Source organism: Schistocerca nitens, chromosome 9 (assembly GCF_023898315.1).
Source record: "Schistocerca nitens isolate TAMUIC-IGC-003100 chromosome 9, iqSchNite1.1, whole genome shotgun sequence".
Taxonomy (NCBI): Eukaryota; Metazoa; Arthropoda; class Insecta; order Orthoptera; family Acrididae; genus Schistocerca; species Schistocerca nitens.
The window spans coordinates 343,225,835-343,252,634 of NC_064622.1; the positions used below are offsets into that span (position 1 = coordinate 343,225,835).

At 40.6% G+C, this 26,800-nt stretch overlaps 2 protein-coding genes across 4 annotated transcripts in view; one reads left to right on the plus strand and one right to left on the minus strand.

Moving 5' to 3' along the window:
• LOC126203830 (transmembrane protein 242) overlaps nucleotides 1-7,706 on the minus strand; it is an 84,872-nt gene extending 77,166 nt beyond the window's left edge. The window contains exon 1 of the mRNA XM_049938200.1: nucleotides 7,396-7,706. Within this exon, the coding sequence (XP_049794157.1) occupies nucleotides 7,396-7,432 (37 nt within the window). The 5' untranslated portion in view covers nucleotides 7,433-7,706. The remainder of the gene's footprint in view (nucleotides 1-7,395) is intronic.
• Nucleotides 7,707-7,745: 39 nt separating this feature from the next.
• LOC126203827 (palmitoyltransferase app-like) overlaps nucleotides 7,746-26,800 on the plus strand; it is a 395,567-nt gene continuing 376,512 nt past the window's right edge. For all 3 annotated transcript variants that reach the window (XR_007540386.1, XM_049938196.1, XM_049938197.1), the window contains exons 1-2: nucleotides 7,746-8,247; nucleotides 8,321-8,481. Coding sequence is in view for 2 of the 3 variants with exons in the window: in XM_049938196.1 (XP_049794153.1) it covers nucleotides 8,009-8,247; nucleotides 8,321-8,481 (400 nt within the window). In the remaining variant the exon portion in view is untranslated. The remainder of the gene's footprint in view (nucleotides 8,248-8,320; nucleotides 8,482-26,800) is intronic.

Sequence of the window (26,800 nt, forward strand, 5' to 3'; positions counted from 1 at the left end):
TTACCTTTTTGGTGTATTTTGGGCTGATTTATTTAGATATGATTCTCCCAGCATCTTCACCCTCTTTCGACTAGTACTGGACTTTCCCAATTCGAAGCATCATTACGACACGTCTAATACATGTTTTCTGTAGTTATGAGAACCATCTCTGAAATTTGAGCTTTTGCACCTAAGAACCTGAAGATGTCTCTTATACTGCAACATCATCTAAAGAAAGTTTGGAAGTCTAGTTTCTGTAACCTTAGTGTGTTACAGCTAAATATGATGCCAGCTGTACCAATTTTAATTACTTTTGCCACGATATGTATTGCAGGTTTGTAGAATTCATTCTAAGACGCCAAAATAGTATATTCTAAATTCACCAAATACCTTTTAGCAAGCATGAAGTTCGTTCTTCATACTTAATACAAAAAGCACATATCTGAAATAAGAAACTTTTATTTTGCACTAAGCTTTCTTTGCACTTCAGACTGTGATTTTTTAATATCCACTGAACTGCATTTTTTTCCTATTTTGATCATTTTTTGCCCTAAATTTAGAAAGTCTATATACTGCTAAATGGCCTCAAGTCCTTAGGACACATTTCCACACACTTGTCAGGTACGAAGTCTTAGTCCTCTTTCAAAATGTACATGGAGTGAGGAAACTGTGTGTCAAATTTACAAATATGTCTTAACATACTCAACATTCCTGAGTGAGTTTTTCGTAACTTTTTACATTACTTGCACTGCAAGACACCTACCAATTCATTTGAAGCTATCTCATAAAGACACACCATCTTTTCCTCCATTTGACTTGCGCTCTGTTTAATGACTGGGTATATATTCCCCAGTTTTCAATTTCTCCTCTATCTCCTTTACGTATTGTTAGTTCATTTTGCTGCCCTCACCATTATGATAAGTGAGCTGCAGTGAAACTACCTACACACTCTGGCTAGTTACACTGGACTGATAGTGCAACCTGTTGTGACGCAGCAGGATGAATGGGTTCCGTGAAGCTTGTAAGGCTAGCGGAAACCCAATCTGGCCTGCTTTAACCACTGTGCTTCAGTACATGTGTATCCTTGTGCATCTGTTGCTGCAGGTTGAGCTGCTTTAATGATTGCGGTGGAGACGTCGGCAAGCAGTCTGGAAGGAAAATTTGAACACCTCTGTGCAGAACACATCTGTAAAATTCCTTTCGATTGTTGATTTCATATAGTGATATGAGAAACTCATCTTTTTTACTACCAGCAGACTTCATATGTTTTGATAGAAAAATTGAAATGTGTTTTGATTTTTACACTCTGTGCTCTCCACTCTTTGGTTTTTTGTTTTTCCACAGTTGTGGCATGTGATTCAGACAGGCCTTCACAATCAGCCAAGAGTTATATGGGCCAAACACGTAGTCCCACAACTGGGCCCTGGAACAGTGCTGGTTCAGCATTGTACAACACAGCATTTCATTTTCAGTCATTAATGGGATCACTATATGCTGCAGTATAATACTTAGATGTTTTGACAGCCAACTATGACGGGAGCCTATCACCTGTCATAACACACCCACCTGCAGCAAGCATATATGCTGCTAGATCAGCTGGTAGCAGCATTCCTTCGAACAAAGAGCATTTGACTGTCTCCATGTCAGTTGTGGTGAAGCTACAACAGTTCCACTGAGCAGTGTGACCGACTATGGATGCAAAACCACTGAGCTATGAGATATCAATTAGCCTAGATGGTTCTGGGCTTGGAACTGGGTCAGTCGAGACGAGGCCGCCCAGTGGGTGCCATTGCCTGACATTCCGGCTAGATTCTGAGGGTCTCGGGTTCAACTCAGGGTGCCTGCACATTTCTGCCAGACGCACTAGGCCATAAAAAAAAAAACACTGCTGCACTGCTGAGTTGACAGCCGACTTGCATCAACAAGGACACTGCCCACTGCCAGCCACCACTGTGCTGCCTTAACATTCTAATGCCTCAGCATACATTATTCATCATCAACTATAACCAGAACCTGAGTTGCCATCACTGGAGTGCTATACGAATGGTAACTGAAAATTATTTATTTCTGTTAAGAAAGCATTCTTGACTCCATACTTGCCTTGGTACTGGAGACCCCATCCCACAGCTTCCACATGTAACATCACCGTCAAACATGCTATCCTCCAGCACTGGTGTCAGCTGGCTGTACATCACTGATTGCTGCTACTTTGTTTATTCTTATCTGGCAGTTCTCGCTTCCAGAAACATTAACATTAAAAAGGCCTAGTGAAAATATTACAAATTAAATGGATTGGATAGACAGTATTCTGAACACTTAGGGAAATTGGTGAGGCGAGTTACCTCTTACAGATAACATTCAGATGTACACTAAGCTGTGTCTTCTGGTGGGACCATAATCTCAATCATGCAAACAAGGATGCCATCAGGTGCATCACTAAGAATGTATCTGACTAATGTGATGGTCAAGCAAATCAATACTACGAAGAATTCTGTCAATCGTGCAAATGAAAAAAGGGACACAATTTTTGTATTAGTCTGATGAGAATTTTCAGAAGCATGCCTGATGTCATTCTCAACTACTACGTAAAGTTGTGATCCCAACTCTTGTTGACTCCAACCATAACCACTACCTTATTTTCATTACCAAGAACTGTCCCAGAGAGTCTAAATCAGAGGCGATATTACCAAGTCCTGTAATCGGCTTAAAAATACTTGTAACTTCAAATACTATCAACAACATTATCATCCACCATCTCCATATCATAGGAAATATAGTTATAATTAAGACTCCTGTGTGTTCTAAATTTAAAAATTATTCTCCAAGTGAAATTGCACTGAAAAGCTGGTGCTATATGACAAGCAGTTACACATTCGATGAGGGGAAAGTTACTCTACAGTCATTTAGCATATATTCAATGTGCTGCTCCTTGTTCAAGTTTCCTGTGCTCAACGAATGGAGACGGCTTGACAAATGTTCCATATATCTCTATCATGATAAAATACAGCTGCTGCCATCCAGTCTGAGTGAGCACAAACATCAAACAACATCTGATATGATTTATTGTATAGTAGATGCTTATGTCCTAATAAGGATGTAATGTGCATATCTGTTATTCTGCTGCAGAATTCTAAATTAGGGAACATCCTCTAGACAGCGACATTTATCTGCTGAACTGTAAGCACAACTAAAAGGCTATCCTACTTATTAGAATGTTTGTTGTCATCATGGAATGATGAACTCTGGCAGCAAAGTACTTGTGGAGTACTTGGGGTCTTTTTGGCTAGGCGGTAGTTTGAAGGCCTCTGATGAACACTTAACAGTCAATACACAGAGAGCAAAATCAGATCGCACACAAAGTAGACACACTTCGACTGTCAAAATTTTAACAGTAAATTGTCAAAGTATTCGTAATAGAGTTCCTGAACTTACTGCCTTCCAGGAAAGTTGTCACACTCAAATTATTTTCAGAAACAAGAGCTGGACGAAACCCAATGTAGAAAGTGCCGATATATTTAGCATGGCATGGAATGTATATCAAACAGACATATTAGGTGCCACAGGAAGGGAAACGTTCATTTTTGTCAGCAAAAATATCGTGCCTATCAAAGCCAAAACTGAGTCTGACTGTAGTTATCTGGACACAAGTAGCAGGCCTTGGTGAACTCAAATTCCACTCTAACACTTGCAGAAACATCCAGGTCACACAATATTGGTTGGAGGTGACTTTAATCTACTGAGTACAGTCTGGGACACCTATTGATTCACTGCCTTGAACAACTACTTCAACAGCCCACACACAATGGAAATATTTAGGACCTTGTTGCCATGAACAGACATTACCTTGTCAACAGTCTGTGTATGAAGACAGGGATAAGTGAACATGACGTCAACATAACAATAATGGTTAGTAAAGTTAATAAAGCCTTCCAGATGGCTAAGAAAAAATAGATAAGCAGCTGTTAGCATCCCTCTTAGACAATGAACAGGCATTATTTACTTTGAATACAACAAACATATTGGAATTACAGGCAAAGTTTAAACTGATTATTAATTGCACTCTGGAGATGTACATGCCAAGTAAGTGGATTAAGGATGGAAACGATGCTCTGTGGTTTAATAATCAAATTCGGAAATTGCTGAGGAAACAAAGAATGTTGGTTCAAAAAAGAATGCACAAATTTCAACAGGCAAAGAGTAGCAGAAATTTATGTGCGTATGAAGATTCAAGTGTGAAGCATACAACCTCCAATGTCATATCTTAGTGAGAGATCCTGCCTAAAATCCGAGAAAATTCTGGTCATACATAAAGTCACCAGTCTGGTGCGGCAATGAAGACAACACAAGGAAAGCTGAAGCTTTAAATTTCGTTTTTAAGAACTCATTCATGCAAGAAGATCGTACAAACCGTTGTTGACTGTTGCACAGATTGCTGCATGGAAGACATATACATAAGTATCCCTTGAGTAGAGAAGCAACTGAAAGAATTGAAAACAATTATAAGTTGACAGGTGCAGATGGATTCTCAATTAATTTTTAGAGAGAGTACTCTGTAGCATGACCCCTTAGGCCTACTTGGCTTGCATTTATTGCAAATCTCTAGCCCAGCGCAGCCCCAAGTGACTGGAAAAAGTGAAGTGACTCCTGTATACAAGAAAGGTAAACAGAATGTAATGGTTTAACTGCAAATCAATACCATTAACATTGGTTTGCTGCAAAATTCTGGAACACATACTGACTTTGAGAACAATAAATTTCCTTGAGACAGAAAAGCTTCTATCCACAAACCAGCATAGATTCAGCAACCATCATTCGTGTGAAACACAGTTTGCCCTTTTTCTCACATGATAACCTACAAGCCATAGATGAAGGACAATAAGCAGATTTCATATTCCTTGATCGCTGTGTCAACAGAGAAGAATGGTTGTCTCCTTTCCTGGACACACTAATAAGGAAGAAGGCCGTTGTACTCTAGGCTATTCAGTATATAGGAAGAATACACAAGCAGCCCTATACCTGCATACAACGAGCTACCACAATCTAATGCAACGGCAGATAGTGCTGACTGCACTGATATGTAGGGCGCACATCATCTGCGATAAAAAAAAAATCTTTAACAGACTCGCCATAGAGAGGAGGTGCTGAGTCACACCTAGGAACAATAAAAATACCTTTTGGATGAAAGTTTTAATGTGTAACAGTCTTCTCACTGATCCTGTCTGCAGCTCAAGATCTTCTCTATATGGTGCAAATGTAGCAAATTTATCCTTTACATAACACTGTATGTACATGTACACCATATACATTAATATACTCACTGGAAACTTGTCCATTATTGAAAAATTTTCTGAATATAGTATGCAGTTTTGGTCCTTATGATGAAAAGCACATAAACATGGTGCAAATATAAATATTACACTATGTTACAGGTCAGTCTGTAAACACAATCTTTTCTTGACATTCACTTTTGCTGGCTTCACCAACAATCAACCTAGTTAGCACCTTTCAACCTAACCTTGGCCTGGGACTATGCTACAGATCAGTCTGTCACAAGACCTAACATTTCGGAAAAAAGAGAGGGGGGGGGGGATTTTCAAAGTCGTACACTCGACCTCTTTCATAACTGTTGTGATCTTCAGTTTGAAAACTGGTTTGAAGGAATTAGGAATTCGCCACAATTCAGTGTAGGTGCATGTGTTTGATGGATGTGAGGGGTGAATGGCTTTAATTTCCTCTTGGTGTCAGTCATTTCTTCTACTTCAGTCTCTACACCAACTCCTGGGCATAAGCCTCTTCCAAAGATTTCCATGTCAATCTTCACTGGGCAGTTTGTAATCAATTTTTTCCTGCATGTCATTGGATGGAATTTCCCCATCCTGTCAAGAGGACTGACACTGCTCTTTGACTCCCTCAAATACACTGTATCAGTGTTTTGGTCCATTTAAAGTTGTTACTGGCCAAATGTTCTGCACAATGCCACTTCAGTCTCTCTGTCTGTTCAATGTCATAGACCCCAATTCTTCTCCTTACCTCTTTGTCTGAATCCTATCTCTCAGACTCACTCCAAGTGTTGAGTCAGATGCAGGATCAAGAAAGAACATATTAGGAAAAGAACGGGCCTCTACAGCATTGTCAAGCAGACAGTGGGACTAAAGTGGTTTAAACCAAAACACTGATGCAGTACCAGAACAGAATGGCCATGTTGGCTTATGTTAAGTGGCAAGTTGATCATCCACACTGTTGCCCCTGCAACTAGGCTACCACCCATCTTTAATAACCATATGTTAGTGTGGCATCTTCAGATATATCAATCTAATGTGATAGGAACCTACAAGACATGCAGACTGCCCCGGCACGGCAAGGTGCACAGTTAGTCGGGAGAAGAAGGGGGTGTTTTGATGACAGATATCTCAAATTAAGTGTTGTGTTTTATTACTATTACAGCTTTCCTAAATATGTCCATCTATCTGACTGGCACATCTAAATAGCCTATTTTGAATGCACGCCTTTCTCCAATGGAAGAACACTCGAGCACAAATAAAAAGATATTATGACATTAGATCTGGCAGATGTGGTGCACTTAAGATCAGACCAAATATACAGCAGCGGGCATTCTCCTACTTATTTTTTGTAACGTAGAAACTTGCAGATCTCTAATGACACTTCAAAAGTAGGTAACTTCACAGATAGCTTTTATTTTATATTCCTAGACAGAATGAGACACCGGTACTCACTGCATGAAGTGGTTATGGATTTCACACCAAGAACTTTTGTTTCATCTCATTTCATGACAAGACCAATATCTTAATAAATGTCGCCAGTAGGTTTTGTTATGTCTCAAATTAAAGTTTTACTTTAGAAACTAGGCCTAATCTTACATTTAACTGAAGTAAAACATTTTTAAAAAATTAAATTATTCACTTCAGTGAGATAGCTAGTGCAATGTTCTCCATCTACGAACATGGCAGGGAATTGAGTTCTATTACTCCATACTCAGCAGAAATCGTTAGCGACTCCAGACACTTATTAGGCTCCTCAGCTTTATTTCTCTCTCAACCACAAAATTAATCTAATTTTACGAATATTTTCATGATTAAAAGACTGCACTTCAACAAAGCAAATCCAAGAGTTCTGCAGTTCATCAAGTGCAAAAGTTCTTAATTCTCTATCAGACCATTCTTGGCATCCATTCATGTCCAAGAATACCGCAACACGTTCCCTGCATTGTCAAGAGACCAAACACTTACATAGGCAGAGTGTGCGTGAAATAAGTTGCAGAATGCATTTTGATTTTAGGGTCTGTGTACCTAATACGGTGTAGCACTGCTGCTTTGAGGGAGTCATTATTTCCAATATTCAAAGTGGATAAGTCGTACGAAGAGTTCTATTGTGATTTCAACATAAATAGCTACGAACCTTTGGCCTTGAATTTGTTGTCTTTATCTTCAGTCATATCACACGATTAATAACGATAAGCGTTCAGTCAGTTGCTTCTTCTCCATTTCTTCTATTTATGCAGTTCATTACAGACTGTATTTGCGTTACAGACTATGTAAGTCTTAGAAACTTGTAAATTTAGTCATCACTTGTCACCGAGGCTTGCAAACACTAACCTATTTTGCTTGTTTCAACAATAGTTATAGATATCTAAATCGCATTTGAAGTTCGCACAGACTACAGACGATACTCCGCACGATGCATTGCATGGTTCCCTTTGGCGCCCGATAGTGGATTGTTCGTTGTAGTACTGTAGTTCCCCACGGAGTTTTGCTAGCGCTGTGATGTGTGTGATGTTGATTGTGTTAAAAGGGAGTGTAGCAGAAATAGCTGTCAATTATGTTTTTTGCTGCAAGTTCGAGGCATGTTTAAAGTGAAAATGGGCTATGGTTGTCGTGATGGAGTAAAAATGAAATACGATCTAACATGAGATTCCATAAGCAACAGAAGAGCTATAATGGCATTTAAATAGTGCCAAGCTGATTATTTCTTGTCATGTGCCCCTGGAGAACCGTAGCTTAGTTCAAAACTAATGGTCAAGGACCATAACCACATCTATCAACCTGTCCTCACAGAGTCACCAACTGGACCATCTTGTCAGTCCACTGACGAGGTTAAAAAAATGCCTCATGTTACACGGAAATGGGAATCATTTCCAGGGAAAAATCGGTTCTGCTGCGATGGACGAATAATGATGGCACCACAGACTGGCGTCTTTTACATTACTCTCATCCTTATAGTGGGAACTAGCGCACTGTTTTTTGCATTCGAGTAAGTAAAAACTTTTATGACACAGGATACCGCATCACAAGGGAGGCATTTCATGAAATGTTATCTTTTTCAGCTGCCCGTACCTAGCAACGAATTTGACGCCAGTAATACCCATCATCGGAGGAATCCTATTTATTTTTGTCATGTCAGCGTTACTCCGCACGAGCTTCAGTGATCCTGGTGTAATACCAAGGGCCACACCCGACGAAGCAGCCTACACAGAAAAGCAAATAGGTGTGTGCATTTCTTTCAGTCGTAGTCCATAGACTGTTGTCATGTCACTCAATATTTCAGACGCTAATTAGCAGTAGTTTTTCTGTTTGACTGAGGTAAAATCAGTTATGTACGAAACTCTGTTTGTTCCTTTTGTACACTTCTGGTTAACAATCAACATTTGTGGGATATAATTCGGTTTCACATGCATGTGGGACATTTAGTCTCGCCCATGAGGGAAGTTTACTGGACAGTTGTTAAAGAAATATGTTTTACTTTATAGCTATACTGCAGTCCATTGTAAGTTTGTCATTTGTACAGAGAAACAGTATTATAAATAGTGTATATTTCAAGTTTCTCAAAGTCTTCCACCTTAATTTATAAAATTAACTCTGTTGACACCAAAGTATCGGAAAATGCTGAACAGGTTGTGTAATCTTTCATTTGTTACATTTTTCCATCTGAATTGTGGGTCTGAGAATTCATTATGATACCCACAAGCCCATAACTTTATCTTTTTCATGAACTAAAATAATGGATCCAGGCCTAATACAGATGTTTCATTTTATTAGAGATTTTGCCTTCAAATTTGTTTTTATGAGTCATTTTATTAAGTTGAATTTTTGAATAAGGAAGCTTAAGATTTTTTTACAGCTGGCTTACATTAATCACTTATTTGGATGGAGTATGAATTTCACAGACATTGTAACAAGCAGAATTGGACGTCTTTAAACTATCCTTCAAAATATCAGACAGCAAAATGCCATTAGTATGGAATTGGGTCAACTGGACTTTGCGATACCGAATATTGACGTTGTCCTGGAATTGAATGGTGAAATGCTATGTGACAACATATGTGCATGAACCGAAAGAGAAGAGAACAGAACACCAATAATATTTCTTCTCCATCTATATTAGATTTTGAAATGTAGATTGTGGTGAGAGAATGATCCATGACATAGTACAAAGTCTAGGTTTGGCCAAAAGGTGATTGACTAAGACGTGAAGGCACTGGATATGAATGTAAACTCTTAGACGTGATGACATATTGATCTGTAGCCAGAGTTCTAGGTTAGATTAAAAGGTGACGGTTTGATTGTGAGTTGGCAAAACAGTATCTGAACACTTCAGTTAATCTATAGAACCACCACCAGAGATGTATTAATATGTTAACATGGGTCAAGTGAGGATTATGATGCCACACACCAGCTTTGACCCATGACTTAACAGTGTTAACAGATTAAAACACGGACTCAGCCCTTACCTTTGTTGAATGATGCTTTTATTGGCTAAACCCTCGAGACTGTACTTGTAACCCACTTTTACAGCTTTTTATACTGCCAGTATCACTCTTGTGCATTCCACATTCCTCAGAAATTTTACAACATGATTTGATGGATTAACACTCCTGGTGGATAGATGGTTTTGCCACAGCATGAGGTCATGTCTTGAATGCATCTTCCACTCTGTGGTGAGGTATGCATTGTTGTGAAACTTTCACAGATCAAACAGCTCCAAAACTCTAGCTACAATATTTCCCTGCTATGCCCTTTCTGTCAGGAGTAAATTTTATGATTATTTAGGATTGTGGGAATTAAATACGGGCAGGTAGTATTTGAGCTATTAAAGGAGGCAATGGACCAGCCTGGGGAATCAGACTAGCTAAGAGCACCATCCATAAAAGGCAAGGATCCATGTTTGAGTCTATCTACATTTACAGCCATACTCTGCAAATTACTGTGAAGTGCACAGCTGAGGATATTTATCTTTCATCATATGTTATGTTTTCTCCCCATTCCATTTGCATACAGAGCGTGCAAAGACTGCCGGCTTAAATTTCTGTGTGTGTGCTATGCTCAGTGTGATGATTTCTTCATCGATCCTACGGGAGTGATATGTAGGAAGCTCTCGTCTAATCCTAAATTTCTCTCTTAATATTGGTCCTTGGAACTAGGCTATGTAAATAGGGATTCACATAGAAGTTGCCATCCATCTTCAGACATCTGCCATTTCAGTTTTTTCTGTGATGATGCCCTCCCGTAGGTCAAACAAACCTGTAACCATTCTTGCCTGTCATTTTCTGTATACACCCAGTACCTTCTGTTAGTCCTTTTGGTATGCGCCCCTTACACGTGCATAATTTTATAATTTTCTAAGACACATCACTCAAGTGTTTGGTAAGCCATCTCCTTTGTAGACTGGTTGCAGTTTTCAAGTATCCTGTCAGTGAATGAATGTATAGTAACAATCCATTTCATATCCCTATGATTTGACTGACTGCAGTTGTGACATGTAGGTATTATAGTCATAGGACACTACATTTCTGCGTTTTGTAAAGTGCACACTTTTACATTTTTCAGCATTTATTGCATACTGACAAATTTTTACTTCCTTGGAATCTTATCAACATTTTACTCAATGTTTGTGCAATTTTTACAAACACTAACCTACATCATTATATATAACTGTACCATCTGAAAAAGGTCTAGGTTAATAGAGGACCTAACACATCTGCAAACTCTGTAAAGAAACTGTTAAAAATTCCATGAGGCCTTGGGGAGGTTTCAATTTTATGAATTTCAGCTGCTTCTCATGTCAGTATTATTGTCATATAACAAGTAGAAGAGAGTGCAAATCTTAAAGAAAGCTATGGTCGCAGGTTCGAATCCTGCCTCGGGCATGGGTGTGTGTGATGTCCTTATGTTAGTTAGGTTTAAGTAGTTCTAAGTTCTAGGGGACTGATGACCACAGCAGTTAAGTCCCATAGTGCTCAGAGCCATTTGAACCTTAAAGAAAGGTCAACAGTGAAATACAATATGTGGCACTGAAAGAACATTCATTATGAGCACCAACATACAGCGAGAACAGAACTGAACTCCTGGACAGTGTGTGCAGCTATCTATGCAATCATCAAATATTCCAGAATGCTCAAAAGTTACAAACATAAAATATATTGAGAACCTTCCATAAATGATAAATACGAACATGACAAATAATTGGATATTTGACTGTTTTCTGGAAGCCATCTGAAATTGTTAATCACATTATTTTATGCTCATAACATGCTTTTCTTTCCATGTGAATTTCAGAATTAAAAGGAAATGAAATTCAAATAATTTGGAAGTTTGCTAAAATGCTCCATTTGAGTCGTGATGCCTGTGACATAACCGATTAGCATGCTTCTCCTACTGTCATAAAGCTCGATCACAGTACTATCTTGTTTTGAAAATTACATTTTGGAAATTGGCTACAGACGAGGTGTAGTATCACATCGTACAAATATAGCTATAGAAACTCCTGAAAAGTTGTTTTTAAGTGTTCGAAAGAATGAGAAGATGCATAAAATTTGGATATAACTTGTTCGTAGAGATCCATATGAGATAGTAGTCACTACATGCGCTTATTTCTACGAGGATCATTTGATGTAAATAAACGCTCTACATGAACACATTGTCACTTGTTGCGTAGCAGGTGGCATGCTGTATTTCTTATGTAGTGTTCGCAAGATTGATCCTGTTTTGAAGCAATTCCCCCCCCCCCCCCCCCCCTCCCCTCCCTTTCTCTTCACCAATGCTACTGTCTTCTTAAGTTTACATTATTTTTGATACAGCTATGTAAGAGCTTAAAATTCTATATCATATTACATTTTAATATTGTTTTCATTTATTAGCTTCGTTTCTGATCAATTTGAGATGAATCACAAAGGTGGTGTTAGGAAACTGGATATCATGCCTTGATGTAGCTTTTTTCCTGAAGAATCCAAGAAACTATTTAATAATTTCTGGCCCTATTATGCTTTCCAAAAAAGACATTGCAAACAGTATTTTTTTTGCTTCAACTGTCTCCATTGAACTTGTCATAAAGCTGTAAGATTTTGACAATGAGAAAAATTGAAAATTGCTTGGAACCCATGAGGAAATGTAATTAGACCATGACATTATAATAAAATGAAAGTTGGTCTCACTTTTAAGTAAGTGCTTAAAAGCACTTTAAAATTGAAGTGTCCAGGAGTTCAGTTCTGTTCTGGCCGTATGTTGGTGCTTGTAACGAATGTTCTTTCAGTGCCACATATTGTATTTCACTGTTTGAGTAGCAGTTATGTATTCATGTGGTCAAAACGGAGACAGTGTCATGTCGACGTTGTACCTGTGGAGCAAAAAGAAAATGGTGTGAAATCTGTAGTGTCTTGTTCTCTTTGCTGTATGTGGATATCATGACGTGCAAGGTTGTTCCCCAATCTCTTTGTTCGACGTCAGAAAACCTAAAAATTAAATTGCCAGTGTCTCAAGTTCTGTGAGATGTTCGTTTGTGGGTGGTGGGCATTTGTCATCCTGTGGATAAAGTTGCTTTGTGAAATTCCCTCTGGTACTAGTCTCGACCAGAAAACTTTTCCATGATCAGAGATCACTATACAGCATGCTCTATGCTTGAAAATGATGCGTTCTACAAATAACACTGCAGTGTTCTGAGCATCGACAGTCAGCATAGTGTTTGTGATCGCGCAGTTGGTGAGAAACTTAGTACAGGCTATTAGCCATCAATTTCTGTTTGTAAGCTTCAGGAACCTCTTCAAGAGGTTGATTCCAATTTGGTGGAATTGTGATGCTGTAGGCAGAATTGGTACCAGGCGCTTCAGAGATAACTACAACATGTGCTTCCATTGATGACATTCTGAACAAATCAGTAGAGACCTGACCTGCAATATCTGCATCTAATTCGGTCTAGAGCCTTCATGAATCCCAAGTGACCAGATCATCGGAAAGGTTTGGAAATAGCTGGCCTTAATTGAACTGTGGTTATGAGCTTCATCGTATCATAGCTTCTCTTGTACTATGTTCTGTGTATTAATTGGAGCTCTCCTTTGATTGGTTCCTCATTGTTCAAAGTTTCTGTGGTTTTCAGCAATGCTGGGTCTAGTACCTGGTGCTGGGTCAGACAATGGGTTGGCGTTCGATGCCAGTGGCATAAAGCTGAGTTGCCGGAGTCTGTTCTTCCTGTAGCGTTCCTGGTGGAGTTGATGTTAAAGATTGATACGCCTCTTCTTCAACACATTTTATTACATCCTGACTTACAGGGTCGACATTCTGCTATTTCTTGCTTATGTGACACAATAGTTCTGGCTGCTATGAAGTTCTGTATCTCTTCTCTTACAACCTGGTTTATGATACAGCCGAGGTTATGGTAATCTTTCACAGCTGCCAGAGGGATGATCTCCCCCCTGCAGGCCTGGAGGTCAGAATAGGCCCGAGGTATAATAGGCCCAAAGTGTTCAAACAAATTTCGGGCTTGCAGCCGGTCATTGTTCAATACTTCGCACGATATTTCAACTGGGCACCTGCCAGTCATCTTCAGGTGAGCCGTCGCAGACTGGCTAAAACGTCCTCCGTTCCGCAATATATAGCGTACTGTAAGTATTCTGCGCATGCGTCGAAAACTTGATAGTTGAACCACACTGCCCGCCGGCAGCGCCCTCGCTGGTGGAATAGCGGAACTCAGTCGCCCTCTGCGTTGCTGTTTGCCACGGCCGTCGACGCACTCTGTCGTCTTCGATTTGAGCAAATAGTGCAGATGATGGGATTCCATGCACTGTCCAGCTGCTGGTAGCCGCTGTCACGGTTTAACAGGTTTTCTGCCAGTCGTATTTCTACGGATTCTTTAATAATGGAGTCCCAGAAAGACATTGCTGTGGAAATAATAATTGTTTTCTCATACTCCATTGAATGTTCAGTAGAAATACAATGTTCAGCAATAGCGGAATCGAGATATTTAGCTAAATCATATGTAGGAGCTCCAATGTTGCTCACTGTTGGACGCAGAGGAAGACCCTCTTTATGAATCTTTGGAAGGCCATACAGTCTTGGAGGTACAGAACCATGTGGTCTTAACCTCTTGATGGTCTCTTGCGGTAAGGAGGAGGAATTTAATAGTGCTGAAGTTTTTCGTTGCACACGTCCTGTAGGATCATAATCAATCCTCCTATAGGTAGAGTCACTTATCAGACCATACATCTTGGCTGCAAAAGGCGAGTGTAACGTTGATGTTCAGTGCAGCGTTCTTTCACGGTGCGTGTGGTTTGACCTATGTAAGCCATACCACATTGGCATGGTATCTTGTAAATTCCGGCCTTTCGTAGTAACAGATTGTCCTTAACTGATCCCACAAGGTCAGCAATCTTCGATGGTGGGCGGAAAACCACTTTTACCTGAAATTTTCGGAGGATTCTTGCTATTTTAAACGAAGTGTTGCCAACGAAAGGAAGAAAAGCTAGAGATTGTTCCGGCATGTTCTCCTCTTTATTCACTTCCTGCTTCTTAGTTTTAACTGTTAGTGCCCTGTTAATCTGCCGGATGGAATACCCATTTTTGCTGAATACTATCTTTAGATAGGTGAGTTCTTGAGGTAAGCTATCTAGATCTGAAACAGTATGAGCTCTATGAACAAGTGTTTTAAGCAAACTCATGGTTTGCGATGGGTGATGGCAACTCGATGCTTGCAGGTACAAATCAGTATGAGTGGGTTTCCGGTAAACTGAATGCCCTAGAGAGCCATCATTCTTCCTTCGAACCAGGACATCCAAGAAAGGCAAACAACCATCTTTCTCTATTTCCATGGTGCACAGGATGTTGCTATGAATGGAGTTGAGGTGATGTAGAAACTCCATTAATTTACCTTCTCCGTGAGGCCACACTATGAAAGTGTCATCCACATACCGCCAAAAAACTGTTGGCTTCAGCGTAGCTGATTCAAGCGCTCTCTCTTCAAAATCCTCCATAAAAAGGTTGGCCACCAAAGGAGACAGGGGACTACCCATGGCGACCCCGTCAGTCTGTTCAAAATATTCTTGATTAAACATAAAATAAGTTGAGGAAAGAGCGTGCCTGAACAAAGCAGTGATATCAACAGGAAACATGTTACCAATCAGTGTCAAAGAATCTGCAAGAGGAACTTTTGTGAAAAGTGAGACCACATCAAAACTTACTAGAAGGTCTACACTGCTAAGACGAAGAGCCCCCAGTCTATTGATAAAATCAGCTGAGTTTCATATGTGATGTGAGCACTTGCCTACGAAAAGTCTCAGTAAGGAAGCGAGATATTTAGCTAAATCATATGTAGGAGCTCCAATGTTGCTCACTATTGGATGCAGAGGAAGACCCTCTTTATGAATCTTTGGAAGGCTATACAGTCTTGGAGGTACACAACCATGTGGTCTTAACCTCTTAATGGTCTCTTGCGGTAAGGAGGAGGAATTTAATCGTGCTGAAGTTTTTCGTTGCACACGTCCTGTAGGATCATAATCAATTCTCCTATAGGTAGAGTCACTTATCAGACCATACATCTTATCTTTATACACACCACGAGGTAACAAAACAGTTGCATTACCTTTGTCAGCTTTCAATACCTCTGCAGAAAGGGCTGCATTACGAAATCTGAGAGAGGACCCTCTTGAAGCTGTGCCTGTCAGGACATGGACAATGCAGGAAATAACTGTCCGCAATGTATACCTTCCTCCAGATGGTGCAATACCCCTGAACATATTGGCTGCACTGATTGATCAGCTCCCTAAACCTTCTTACTTTTGGGAGATTTTAATACCCATAACCCCTTGTGTGGTAACACCGTGCTTACTGGCCATGGTAGAAATGTCAAAAATGTACTGTCCCAACTCAGCCTCTACCTCTTAAATACTGAGCCGCCACACATTTCAGTGTGGCTCATGGTAGTTACTCTGCCATGGATTTATCAATTTGCAGCCCAGTACTCCTCCCATCTATCCACTGGAGAGTACGTGATGAGCTGTGTGGTAGTGACCACTTCCCTATCTTCCTGTCACTCTTCCAGCATCATGCCCACAGATGCCTACCCAGACGGGCTTTAAATAAGGAAGACTGGTTTGTCTTCACCTCTGCTGTCACTGTTGAATCTCCCTCACATGGTGCTATTGATGTTGTGATTGAGCAGGTCTCTACAATGACAATTTCTGCAGCAGAAAATGTGATCCCTCATTTTCTACTGTGCCCATGGCAGAAGACAGTCCCTTGGTGGTCACTGGAAGTTGCTGAGGCAATTAAAGAGTGTCGACGAGCTCTACAGTGACATAAGTGGCACCCTTCCCTAGAGCACCTAGTAGCCTGTAAGTGGCTCCGTGCCCGAGTTCACCTGCTTATAAAATGATGGAAAGAGGAGTGTTGGGAGAGGTATGTGTCAACCATTGGGTGCCATACATCACCTTCGCAAGTCTGGACGAAGATCAGACATCTTTTTAGTACCAGATCCCAACAGCTGTCCCTGGTGTTAATGTCAGTGGTGTGTTATCTACCAAATCAAACGCGATTGCCAAGCTCTTTGCTGAGCACTATGCTTGAGCCTCTGCGTCGGAGAACTACCCCCCAGCCTTTCATACCCTCAAACGGCAGATGGAAAGGAAAGTAGTCTCGTTCACTACATGCCACAGTGAACCCTATAACACCCCATTTACAGTGTGAGAGCTCCTCAGCGCCCTTGCACATTGCCCTGACACAGCTCCTTGGCCGGATTTGACCCACAGTCAGATGTTTAAACATCTCTCATCTTACTACAAGCAATCTCTCTTCGTCATCTTCAACTGGATCTGGTGTGATGGCATCTTTCCATTGCAGTGACGGGAGAGCATCATCATTCTGGTGCTAAAACCCAGTAAAAATCTGCATGATGTGGATAGCTATTGGCTCATCAGCATCACCAATGTTCTCTGTAGGATGTTGGAATGTATGGTGTGTTGGCGGTTGGGTTGGGTTGGGTTGGGTTGGGTTGGGTTGGGTTGGGTTGGGTTGGGTTGGGTTGGGTTGGGTTGGGTTGGGTTGGGTTGGGTTGGGTTGGGTTGGGTTGGGTTGGGTTGGGTCGGGTCGGGTCGGGTCGGGTTGGGTCCAGGAGTCGTGTGGCCTACTGGCTCCATGTCAGGGCGGCTTCTGCCAGGGTTGCTCTGCCACTGATAATCTTGTGTCCCTCGAGTCTGCCATCTGAACAGCCTTTTCCAGACGCTAACATCTGGCTGCCATCTTTATTGACTTGTGTAAAGCATACGACACAACCTGGCCACATCATATCCTTGCCACATTATATGAGTGGGGTCTGCAGGGCCTGCTCCTGATTTTTATCCAAAACTTTCCGTCACTCCGTACTTTCCGTGACCAAGTTGGTGTCTCCCACATTTACCCTAGAATTAAGGAGAATGTCATTCCACAGGGTTCTGTATTTAGTGGCTATCAATGGCCTAGCACCAGCTGTTTGGCTGCCAGTCTCTCCTTCTCTGTATGTGGATGACTTCTGCATTTTGTATTGCTCCTCCAGTACTGGTGTTGCTGAGTGGCGCCTACAGGGAGCCATTCACAAGGTGCAGCCATGGACTCTAGCACACGGCTTCCAGTTTTCAGCCGCAAAGTTGTGTGTCATGCACTTCTGTCAGTGTTGTACCGTTCGTCCAGAACCTGAACTTTATCTTAATGATGATCCCCTCACTGTAGTGGAGACGTATCGATTCATAGGACTGGTTTTCGATGCTAAGTTGATTTGGCTTCCTCACCTTCATAAGCATAAATGGAAATGCTGGCAGCACCTCAATGCCTTCTGCTGCCTGAGCAACACAAAGTGGGGTGCAGGTCGCTCTATGCTGCTGCAGCTCTACAGAGCCCTTGTTCAATCCCGCCTTGACTATGAGAGTCTGGTTTACGGTTTGGTGGAACCCCTCAGTGTTGCGTTTCCTCAATGCACTGTGGTGTTCGCCTAGTGATGGGAGCTTTTAGAATGAGTCCGGTGACCAGTGTCCTGTTGGAGGCTGGAGTGCCTCCATTGAAGATCCGACGTGCAGAACTGCTTGCGCCAGTTATGTTGCACACATTCGTAGTTCTCCTGAGCATTAGAATTACTGTCTCCTTTTACCACCCACAGCAGTTCATCTCCTGCATTGGCGGCCTTGGTCAGGACTCAAGATTGCAGTTCGCGTGCGATGCCTTCTCTCCAAACTGGAGTCTTTTCCTTTACTACTTGAACTTTAGGTCCATTCATGTACACTTCCATGGTGTACACCTTGGTCGAAGCTTCGTGTGGACCTTTTGTGTGGCCCTAAGGTCTCCGTTAACCCCGCCACTCTCCGCTGTCAGTTCCTCTTGTTCCTTGATCTGTTCCAGGGCTCTGAAGTTGTTTACATTGATGGCTCGATGGCTGATAGTAGTGTTGGCTTCGTATATGTCCACAGAGGCCATATTGAACAGCATTCCTTGCCCACTGGCTGCAGTGTATTCACTGCAGTGCTTGTGTCCATATCTCGTGCACTTCAGTACATCCGTTTCTGTTCTGGTAAGTCGTTTCTTCTCTGTTCTGGTTCCCTGAGCAGCTTACAAGCTATCGACCAGTGCTACCCTCCCCATCCTTTGGTAGCAAACATCCAAGAGTCCATCTCTGCCCTGGAACAGTCCAGTCATTCAGTGGTGTTTGTGTGGACTCCAGGACACGTCGGAATCCCAGGCAACGAACTTGTTGACTGGCTGGCCAAACGGGCTATGCGGAAACCACTGCTGGAGATGGGCATCTCTGAAACTGACCTGCGTTCTGCCTTATGCTACAAGGTTTTTCAGCTTTGGGAGACGGAGTGGCATAACAGTATGCACAACAAACTGCGTGGCATTAAGGAGACTGCGAATGTGTGGAATTCTCCCCTGCGGGCTTCTCGCATGAAATCAGTTGCCGTCCTTTGTCGACTCTGCATTGGCCATAGGTGGCTCACACATGGTTACCTCCTCCGTCGTGAGGACCCACCTCAGTGTCGCTGTGGCTCCCAAATTACAGTCATCCACCTCTTGCTGGTGTGCCCACTTTTAGCCGCTCTGCAGCAGACTTTTAACTTTCCCAGCACCCTACCTTTGGTGTTGGGCGACAATGCCTCAACAGCAGCTTTACTTTTACATTTTATTCCTGAGGGCGAGTTCTATCATTTGATCTGAGTTTTAGCGCATGTCCCTTGTCTCTCTGTGTCCTTCACCCTAGGGCTTTTTGGGTGGAGGTTTTAATGTGTTGCAGAGTGGCTGGCTTCTGCTTTTTTATTCTCATGATCAGCCAGCCATGGTAATCTGCTTTTTTGTTTTTAATCTCTTCTCCCTGTTTCTTGTGTCTCTCTGTGGTGTTGTTTGTCCATTGTAGTGTTTGTTGTCCTTCTGTCATTCTGCTGGGTCTTCCTTTCTCCTTTTATTGTGCCGTACATCATCTTTGCTTTCTTATTTCCCATGGGTAATTGTTCTACTGGGAACAAGGGACCAATGACCTCGCAGTTGGACCCACCCCCCACACCTCTTTTAAACCAATCAACCATTGGGATGACATAGGTGAGTTTGTCATACCGCTTTCTTCCAGCTCTTTTTCTATTGCATTCCTTCGATGCACTGGTGCCACTTGATGAATTACTCGGTTTTTGTGAAATCCTTTTCTAGAAGATCTTCAAACATTTCTTATGCAACTTCTTTCTTCAAATGTGAGACTTAGTCAGCTTCTGACGTACTTGGGATTGATTGGTGACTCCATGGCATGTTGTGTGCACCACGACCAAATAGTGGATAGAATTGGAAGGAAAATCGGCATTGGCCATATTTTGTTGTTTTATTGTCAGCAAAATTGATTTTCGGTCACTTAGTGACCATTCTCAGTGCTGTAATATACAATTCAAATTGGTAGGCACTGGTATCAAGCTATAAGCTTGTGGTTGTAGCTTGATACCAGTGCCTACCAATTTTAATTGTATATTACAGCACTGAGGATGGTCACTAAGTGACCGAAAATCGATTTTGCTGTCAATAAAACAACAAAATACGGCCAATGCTGATTTTCCTTTCAATATTTGGGATTGCCTTGTGGCATGGGCCAAAATATTCTCTGTGTAGGGCTGTGTCTACTCCCTATGACATTGAACCCTACTGTACTTCAGTATTTCTTTCACCAATAGGCTTGCTGCAGCTATTGAACTTCTCTTACATTGTTGTCATATCATTTCTGTGCTGTGCCATCCAAGTAAAAGAACACAGCGGCAAACACATCTTGTCATCCCACCTGTTGTATTTGGCCTCAGCCATTTCGCCATGTTCTGACCAGCATCTCTAGAAAATATTGATGGATGCCTGAAATGCAGCTGTCTTACTGCTTTTATGAAGTGAATTGGTCTTCTGAATATATGGACCATGTGAATGATTAATTGCTTGTATTCTGATTCCTGTCCATGTAGGGATGATGTCTTTTATGTTGACTAATTGAAGCCACGACGATGTAGATGCTTTGAAGTACACTGCGTCTGCGCCAAATGGTTTCGTGTAGTAACCACAATAGAGTCCAAATCCGAAACCAGGATTCTCGATGAAATAAAACACTAAGCACTAAAAGCACATTTATTATGAACACCCTGTACAACTACAACAGAACTGAGCCCCTGGATAGGCTGTGTAGCTTTTTATACAAACATAAAATATTCCAGAATATACAAACATAAGAAATTCCAAAAACTTTCCAGAACTGTTAAATACTAAATGACAAATAATTGCGGGTGGTCATGTTTGACTTGACGAACAATAGCAGACCAGCCAGCAGTGCTAACGACTACAGCACACCACACGCAGCACAGCTCGCGGCAATATGTATGTATCACTTACCTTTGCAGTGGTGTGAGAATTAAACTGTGGTGAGTACTCCTGGATTCTCCTTCGTAAAGTAGCATTTAAAGTCTCCGGCATGGTGTCTTCTCTGACATTAAGTTTTCTCAAATCTCATTTTTCTCTTCCAGTCATCTCTTGGTGTTTTTTAATTTGGAAATGAAGTTAAAAATTTTCTTCATTGGCCTGTTGTCATTCGTTCTGTAAATATGATCATAAAACTTAATCCTTGCTTCCATATTGTCTGTGACTGTTCCTATGTTTGTTTATAGATCTTCATTTCTTCTCTTTGTCCAGTTATTATATTTGTTCTTTTGTGGTTTTAAAATTTTTTGGAGTATTTTCCTTTCTTTTCAGGTTGTTCAAGTTGTTCATGTTTATCTCTTTTAGTCTATGTTATACATTCAGTTCCATATGCTCCCACTTTAATTACTGTTTAATTATTTGCTTCTTCCAGTGCTAGGAATACTGTCTGTCTGTCTGTCTTTGGAATCGGAGGCTTTTTTGAAATCAGTTAATGTAACCACTGTGCTAAAGTTCCACGTTGTTCTGATCCTGAGGGTTGTTTCAAGTTAAAAATTCACTCTGGGCACTATCCGCATTTTCTGAACTGTGCTTGGTTCTTTCCAGTTGTGTGTTCTGCCTGGTCTTGCATTTTATTCAGTAGAGCTTTGGATATAATTTTGTAGGTGACTGGGAGCAGAGGTGTACCTTGGTAACTGAAACTGTCTGTCCTGACTCCCTTCTTATGTATTGGATGGATTATGAATCATTTCCAGTTGTCTGTTGTTCTTCCTTTCTCCCAGCAGTCTGTAATAACTGCATAAATGATTTAAGCAGCCCACTTCCCTCCCAGTTTCCACATCTCATCTAATACCCTGTCTTCACCTGGTACTCTGTTGTCTTTCAGCTGGCCAATGTACTGTTCAGACAGCCTGAAATGGAGTTGTTGTGTTGGTTCCTCACAGTTTAGAATATTTCTGAAGTATTTTGCTAGTAACTCACATTTGTCTTTGTTAATGGTAATCAGTTTGCATGTTGAATCTTTGAAATGAAGGCTCATTGGGTTGTACCCTGTTATTTCTTCTTTGAAAACTTTGTAGGAGTGTTCTGTCTGAAATCTGTATCTGTTTCCTCTAATTATTTTTTGTCATAGTGCTGTTTCTCTCTTCGAATAATTTTTTATGTCTGTTTTCTTATCTCAGTGAATGTGTTCCAGTGTCTTTCCTTTTTATAGGAGTTCCATTTTTCCAAGCCATTAGTCTACACTCTATTGGTTCATCAAACATCTTATTCCACCACTTTTGTTTCCATCATCTTGGTAATTGTTCTAGGTTTTCGCCATTTCTATCATTACTTCTCTGAGCTCATACCAGTTTCCCATCTTCTTTGTGTGAAGCTTTTTAATGAACTTGTTTCTGTTGTTTGAAAGAAATTTTGTGTCAATTCTATGGACTTTTTTAATTTTGGGGTTTGGTTTTTTAGGTAGAAAGTTGACTTTGATATCTATTAAAAAAGAAAGAGGTCTGAGTCTATGCCTAGTCCTCTGCTGACACATACATTCATGATTTTTCTATGGTTTCATTTGGTCATTTCTATGTGAGCCAGTTGATATGGTCCTAAATGTGTATTAGGAGAAGCCCAGGAATCCTTTTTACTTGGCAATTTTCTTAAAAAGGTTGGCATTAGTCTTAAGTCGAATTGTCTGCAGAAGTTGATGAGCCTTTCTCCATTCTTGTTGGTGTGTTTATGATAATTTCCTACTATTGCCTTGTATTCCTCTTCTGTCAATCTGTGCATTGAAGTCTCGTACGAGTACTTGTATGTGGTGCTTTGTTACTTTTGATGTCTCATTTTCTAGTGTTTCCCAGAATTGTTAGACCTTTTCTCAATTTTCTTCTGTTGTCATTGTTTGGTAGGTGCATGTTCATTTATGATGGTATGGCCCTTGTTCGCAGGTCTAAATGAGAGAAGTGACATTCGATATGATGGAGACACAAAATTTTTTATGGATTATGTTAGATTCTTTTTGGCCATGGAAGCCGTTCCAAGTATATTGATTTTCTATTTATTCTTTGTGGTTGGTTTCCTTTTATAAGTCCTTTAGCCCTCTGATTCAAATGCATTCTCATCTCTGTATCTGGTTTCCTGAAGTGCTAGTAGGAATGTGTTGCATCTTTTTAATACATATGTCAGTTGTTTAAGTTTCCCAGCCTTTAGTAAAGTATTGATGTTCAATGTGCCTATCAGATGTTTTTTCTTAGGCGAGAAGCCCTGATTCTTCCTTACATGATGTTCCAGGCTTTCCAGAATCTGGTGGCCTACCTGCATTGCTGTTTCCAGTGGTGAAGCATTTTTTGCCTCCTGGAGAACTTTTTCATTCACTGTTTACCACCATGTCTTCATTGAAAGTAAATTGGGAGGGGGTGTTGACGAGGTGGGTCTTAACAGACTGCCTTTCATAGCTGACCACTTTGGTAACAGACTCTACTGATTTTTGCAGCTGCCCTCAACATGTAGGCAGGTGCTGATGACATAGCTGCTTGTTAAGAGTCAGATGCGATGTAGATCTTTGTTCTGCTTGGTGGCAGTTGTGCTTGGTGGGTTCTCTCTTCAGCTAGATCTGCCATACTGAGGTCTGTGCTCTCTGCCTCTACTACAACTGAAGTATCAGCTGTCTGGAGAAAATGGCTTGTCCACCTTTTTTGGCATTGAGATTAATATTTCCATCCACCACAGAAACCATTGATTTTCTTCACCTTGCATTGATTGTCTGTATCATTGAGTACTGAGGACCCTGCCACATCAAGACTTATTTCTGTTTAAATATGCCTGGAATTTAAATAATTGCATTAACAGTATTTGTACAGTTAACAACAAATGCGCTTGGTCAAAAGGAAAATGCAGTAACATTAATTGTGTGTGTTTGGCGTTTAATTTCAGAGCCAAATTCCAAAAATATGCGAGAAACTGGGGTACTCTGAAAGGTCATCTGATTATTCTAAAAAGAATATACTACAAAATTGTAAAGACCTAAATAAAATGTGATGATTACAATTCTCAAACATCTTTCCATGGAAGATGGTCATATTTATGCTTTCTTCCGGTAACAGTTTAATAAGTTCTAGACCCTTCCGGATCAGATTTTGATGCAGTAATGTGACAGTTCTGTAAAAAAAGATTACAGGTATTCTGTTTCTTAAAAATTTTCATTTAATGAAGGAAGTAATTTTCAGTTCTTTTACAGTTGCACAAGCAGTCATTTTTGGTGTGAAAGTTAGGAGTAGTCTTTCAGTAAAAACACAACCAGCTTCATTTGTTCCTTCAGACTTTGCTAAGAGATTGTTTTGTCCTTTCTGGACAGATTTTAAATGGACACGCTTCAGTTGTTGGACTTTTGTCCCAGAAAGTAGGTTCCTAAAATGGTATGACTGTCAGTTTAACTAGGTATACTCCCTTGACTTAGTATTGTATCCCTCTAAAAAAAAGTATTTCACAAATTAGACAAAAAAAAGGTAACTAATGATTAGGGCTCAGATTTTAATTACCTAAAAAACAGTGAAATATGCAAGCATTTATGACCTGAAACGTACATAAATATGACCTTAAAAAATAAAATATGACTTAATAGAAGTTTGTTTAAAGCATTCTTGTTTGTTTATTAAATTTTTTATTCACCATAAACTAATACAAAATTCACTTCTCAAAATATTGTAAGCATAGTTCTTTATTTCTGTAGGGTTTGTGGCTAATTTGCACCTATTTTTTGAATGTCTGAATGTTTTATTTTCTAAACACAAAGTACAGTGAGAAGATCATCTGTCGAAACAGTAAAACAATGTTTTTATTTCTACATAGTATTTAAAGTGTTTCACATTATTTAATACCGTATGTCAATCTTCAGTATCTACAAAGTTGCACTGGATCACAAGGTGCATTTTCAGGTTTTCCATCGTCAAAGATCTACGGTTGTCGTTGAGGATAGTTTTGTACCTCAGAAAGCTCCTCTCCACTCTACAAGACATCAGTGGAGGGTATTTGAAGGCAGCCAGGTCACTGGAGTTAAGCTTTGTTTCCGTATCTTCAAATGTTGCGGCATTCCCTGAAATACTGTCGCTAATTTTGCACAGTGTAGAATATCCAGGATTCCGTAGGAGAACACTTTGCAATTTGGTTTTCACTTTGTCAGCCACATGACCACAAGCTCGACCCAACTCACTCCGCACATGTTGCACAATACTCAAGGCCTCACATAACTGAGTGCCAACAGCTTCCAGTCATTTGATGGCTTTTGATAGCACTGAAAAATTGGCGTTGATGTATGCCAAGTTTTGAGACAATATATCTGTAAAAGCTTCTTTCACAGTTTTGATAACACTTGATTCATAGCTATCAAGCTCACAGAAGATTGTATTTATTTGGGTGTAGTTGCTGCAGTAGTACTCAGCAGCATTAAGCCAAGAACCCCAACGTGTAAGAACAGGTTTAGGTGGGAGGGGCGTTGAAGGTTCTTGTTCCTTGAATTTCTGCACCCGTAGCGGAGCCTTCACATAGATTTTCTTGGCACAGGAAATTAATTTGCCCACATCAGGGTAATTTGATCGCACCTCTTCGGCAACTCTGTGCAACGCATGTGCAAGGCAAGTGGCGTACACCATACTGGGGTAGAGAATCTGAAGCTCTTTGGCTGCTTTAGCTTTATATGAAGCACCATCTGTTACAAGCAGCAAAACGTTGTCTCTTTTCATACCATCCGGCCACAGTAGCTTCAGAGAGTTGTCAAACAAAATAGCAATCGTCGAATTGTTTACTCTATCGAGAGCTTCACACGTTAGTAGGAACATATCTCCAGGGCCATCAACTTTTAGAACACCAACAACATCATTTGCAATCTATCGCCCACTACTACTGTAGTTTCATCTATTGACAGCCAGATCTTTTGCTCAGCAATAGTAATTTGTATTTTGTTGAGCACATCATTGTAGCATACCGATAAATAGTTCTTTGTCAGTGTAGATTCATATGGAACTGGATGTGTTGTGTACTTCTCCAAGAACCATTTGAAGCATGGATTCTTCAGCTTTTCCAATGGGATGTTGCAGCACACCATCATTTCACACAAATCCTTGCGGAATGATTACACAGTTGACGATTGACCTGTCTCTTCAAATAACAGCTTTGCCTGCTGTTATTTTCAGCACTTCGTTTCACACAGCTGCTGTGTTTAGCAGTATTACAGTGTTGTTGCACATTAAAGCGAATTTTCTGCACTAACTTTAACTTCACACAGTTTACAAAATAATATTTTCCCATCAGTACTAAAGAACTTCTCTCCAAATTCTTGAACATATCCTCCCAACTTCACGCTGTCGGAGGAGTTTGCTTTAGGCATGTTGAACAAGGCAAAGGTTGTATTCAAACAGGTTACTGGGAACACCTGTACGACTGCGATGATTATTATGGCAGAAACTGCCTTTGTTGGCTCTGAGAGCGTATTGTCGACTCTGCACAACAATGTTTTATGTTCGCGAAATGACTGTTGTGGTACACCGATTTTCTGCTACAGTTCTGAGAAATAAAGCTGTGTACTAATTTACCTGTTTATCTTTCATAATAGCACGTTAAATATTGTCTCGTGAGCAACATATTCATTTTCTTATTCGTGTGTCCTGTAA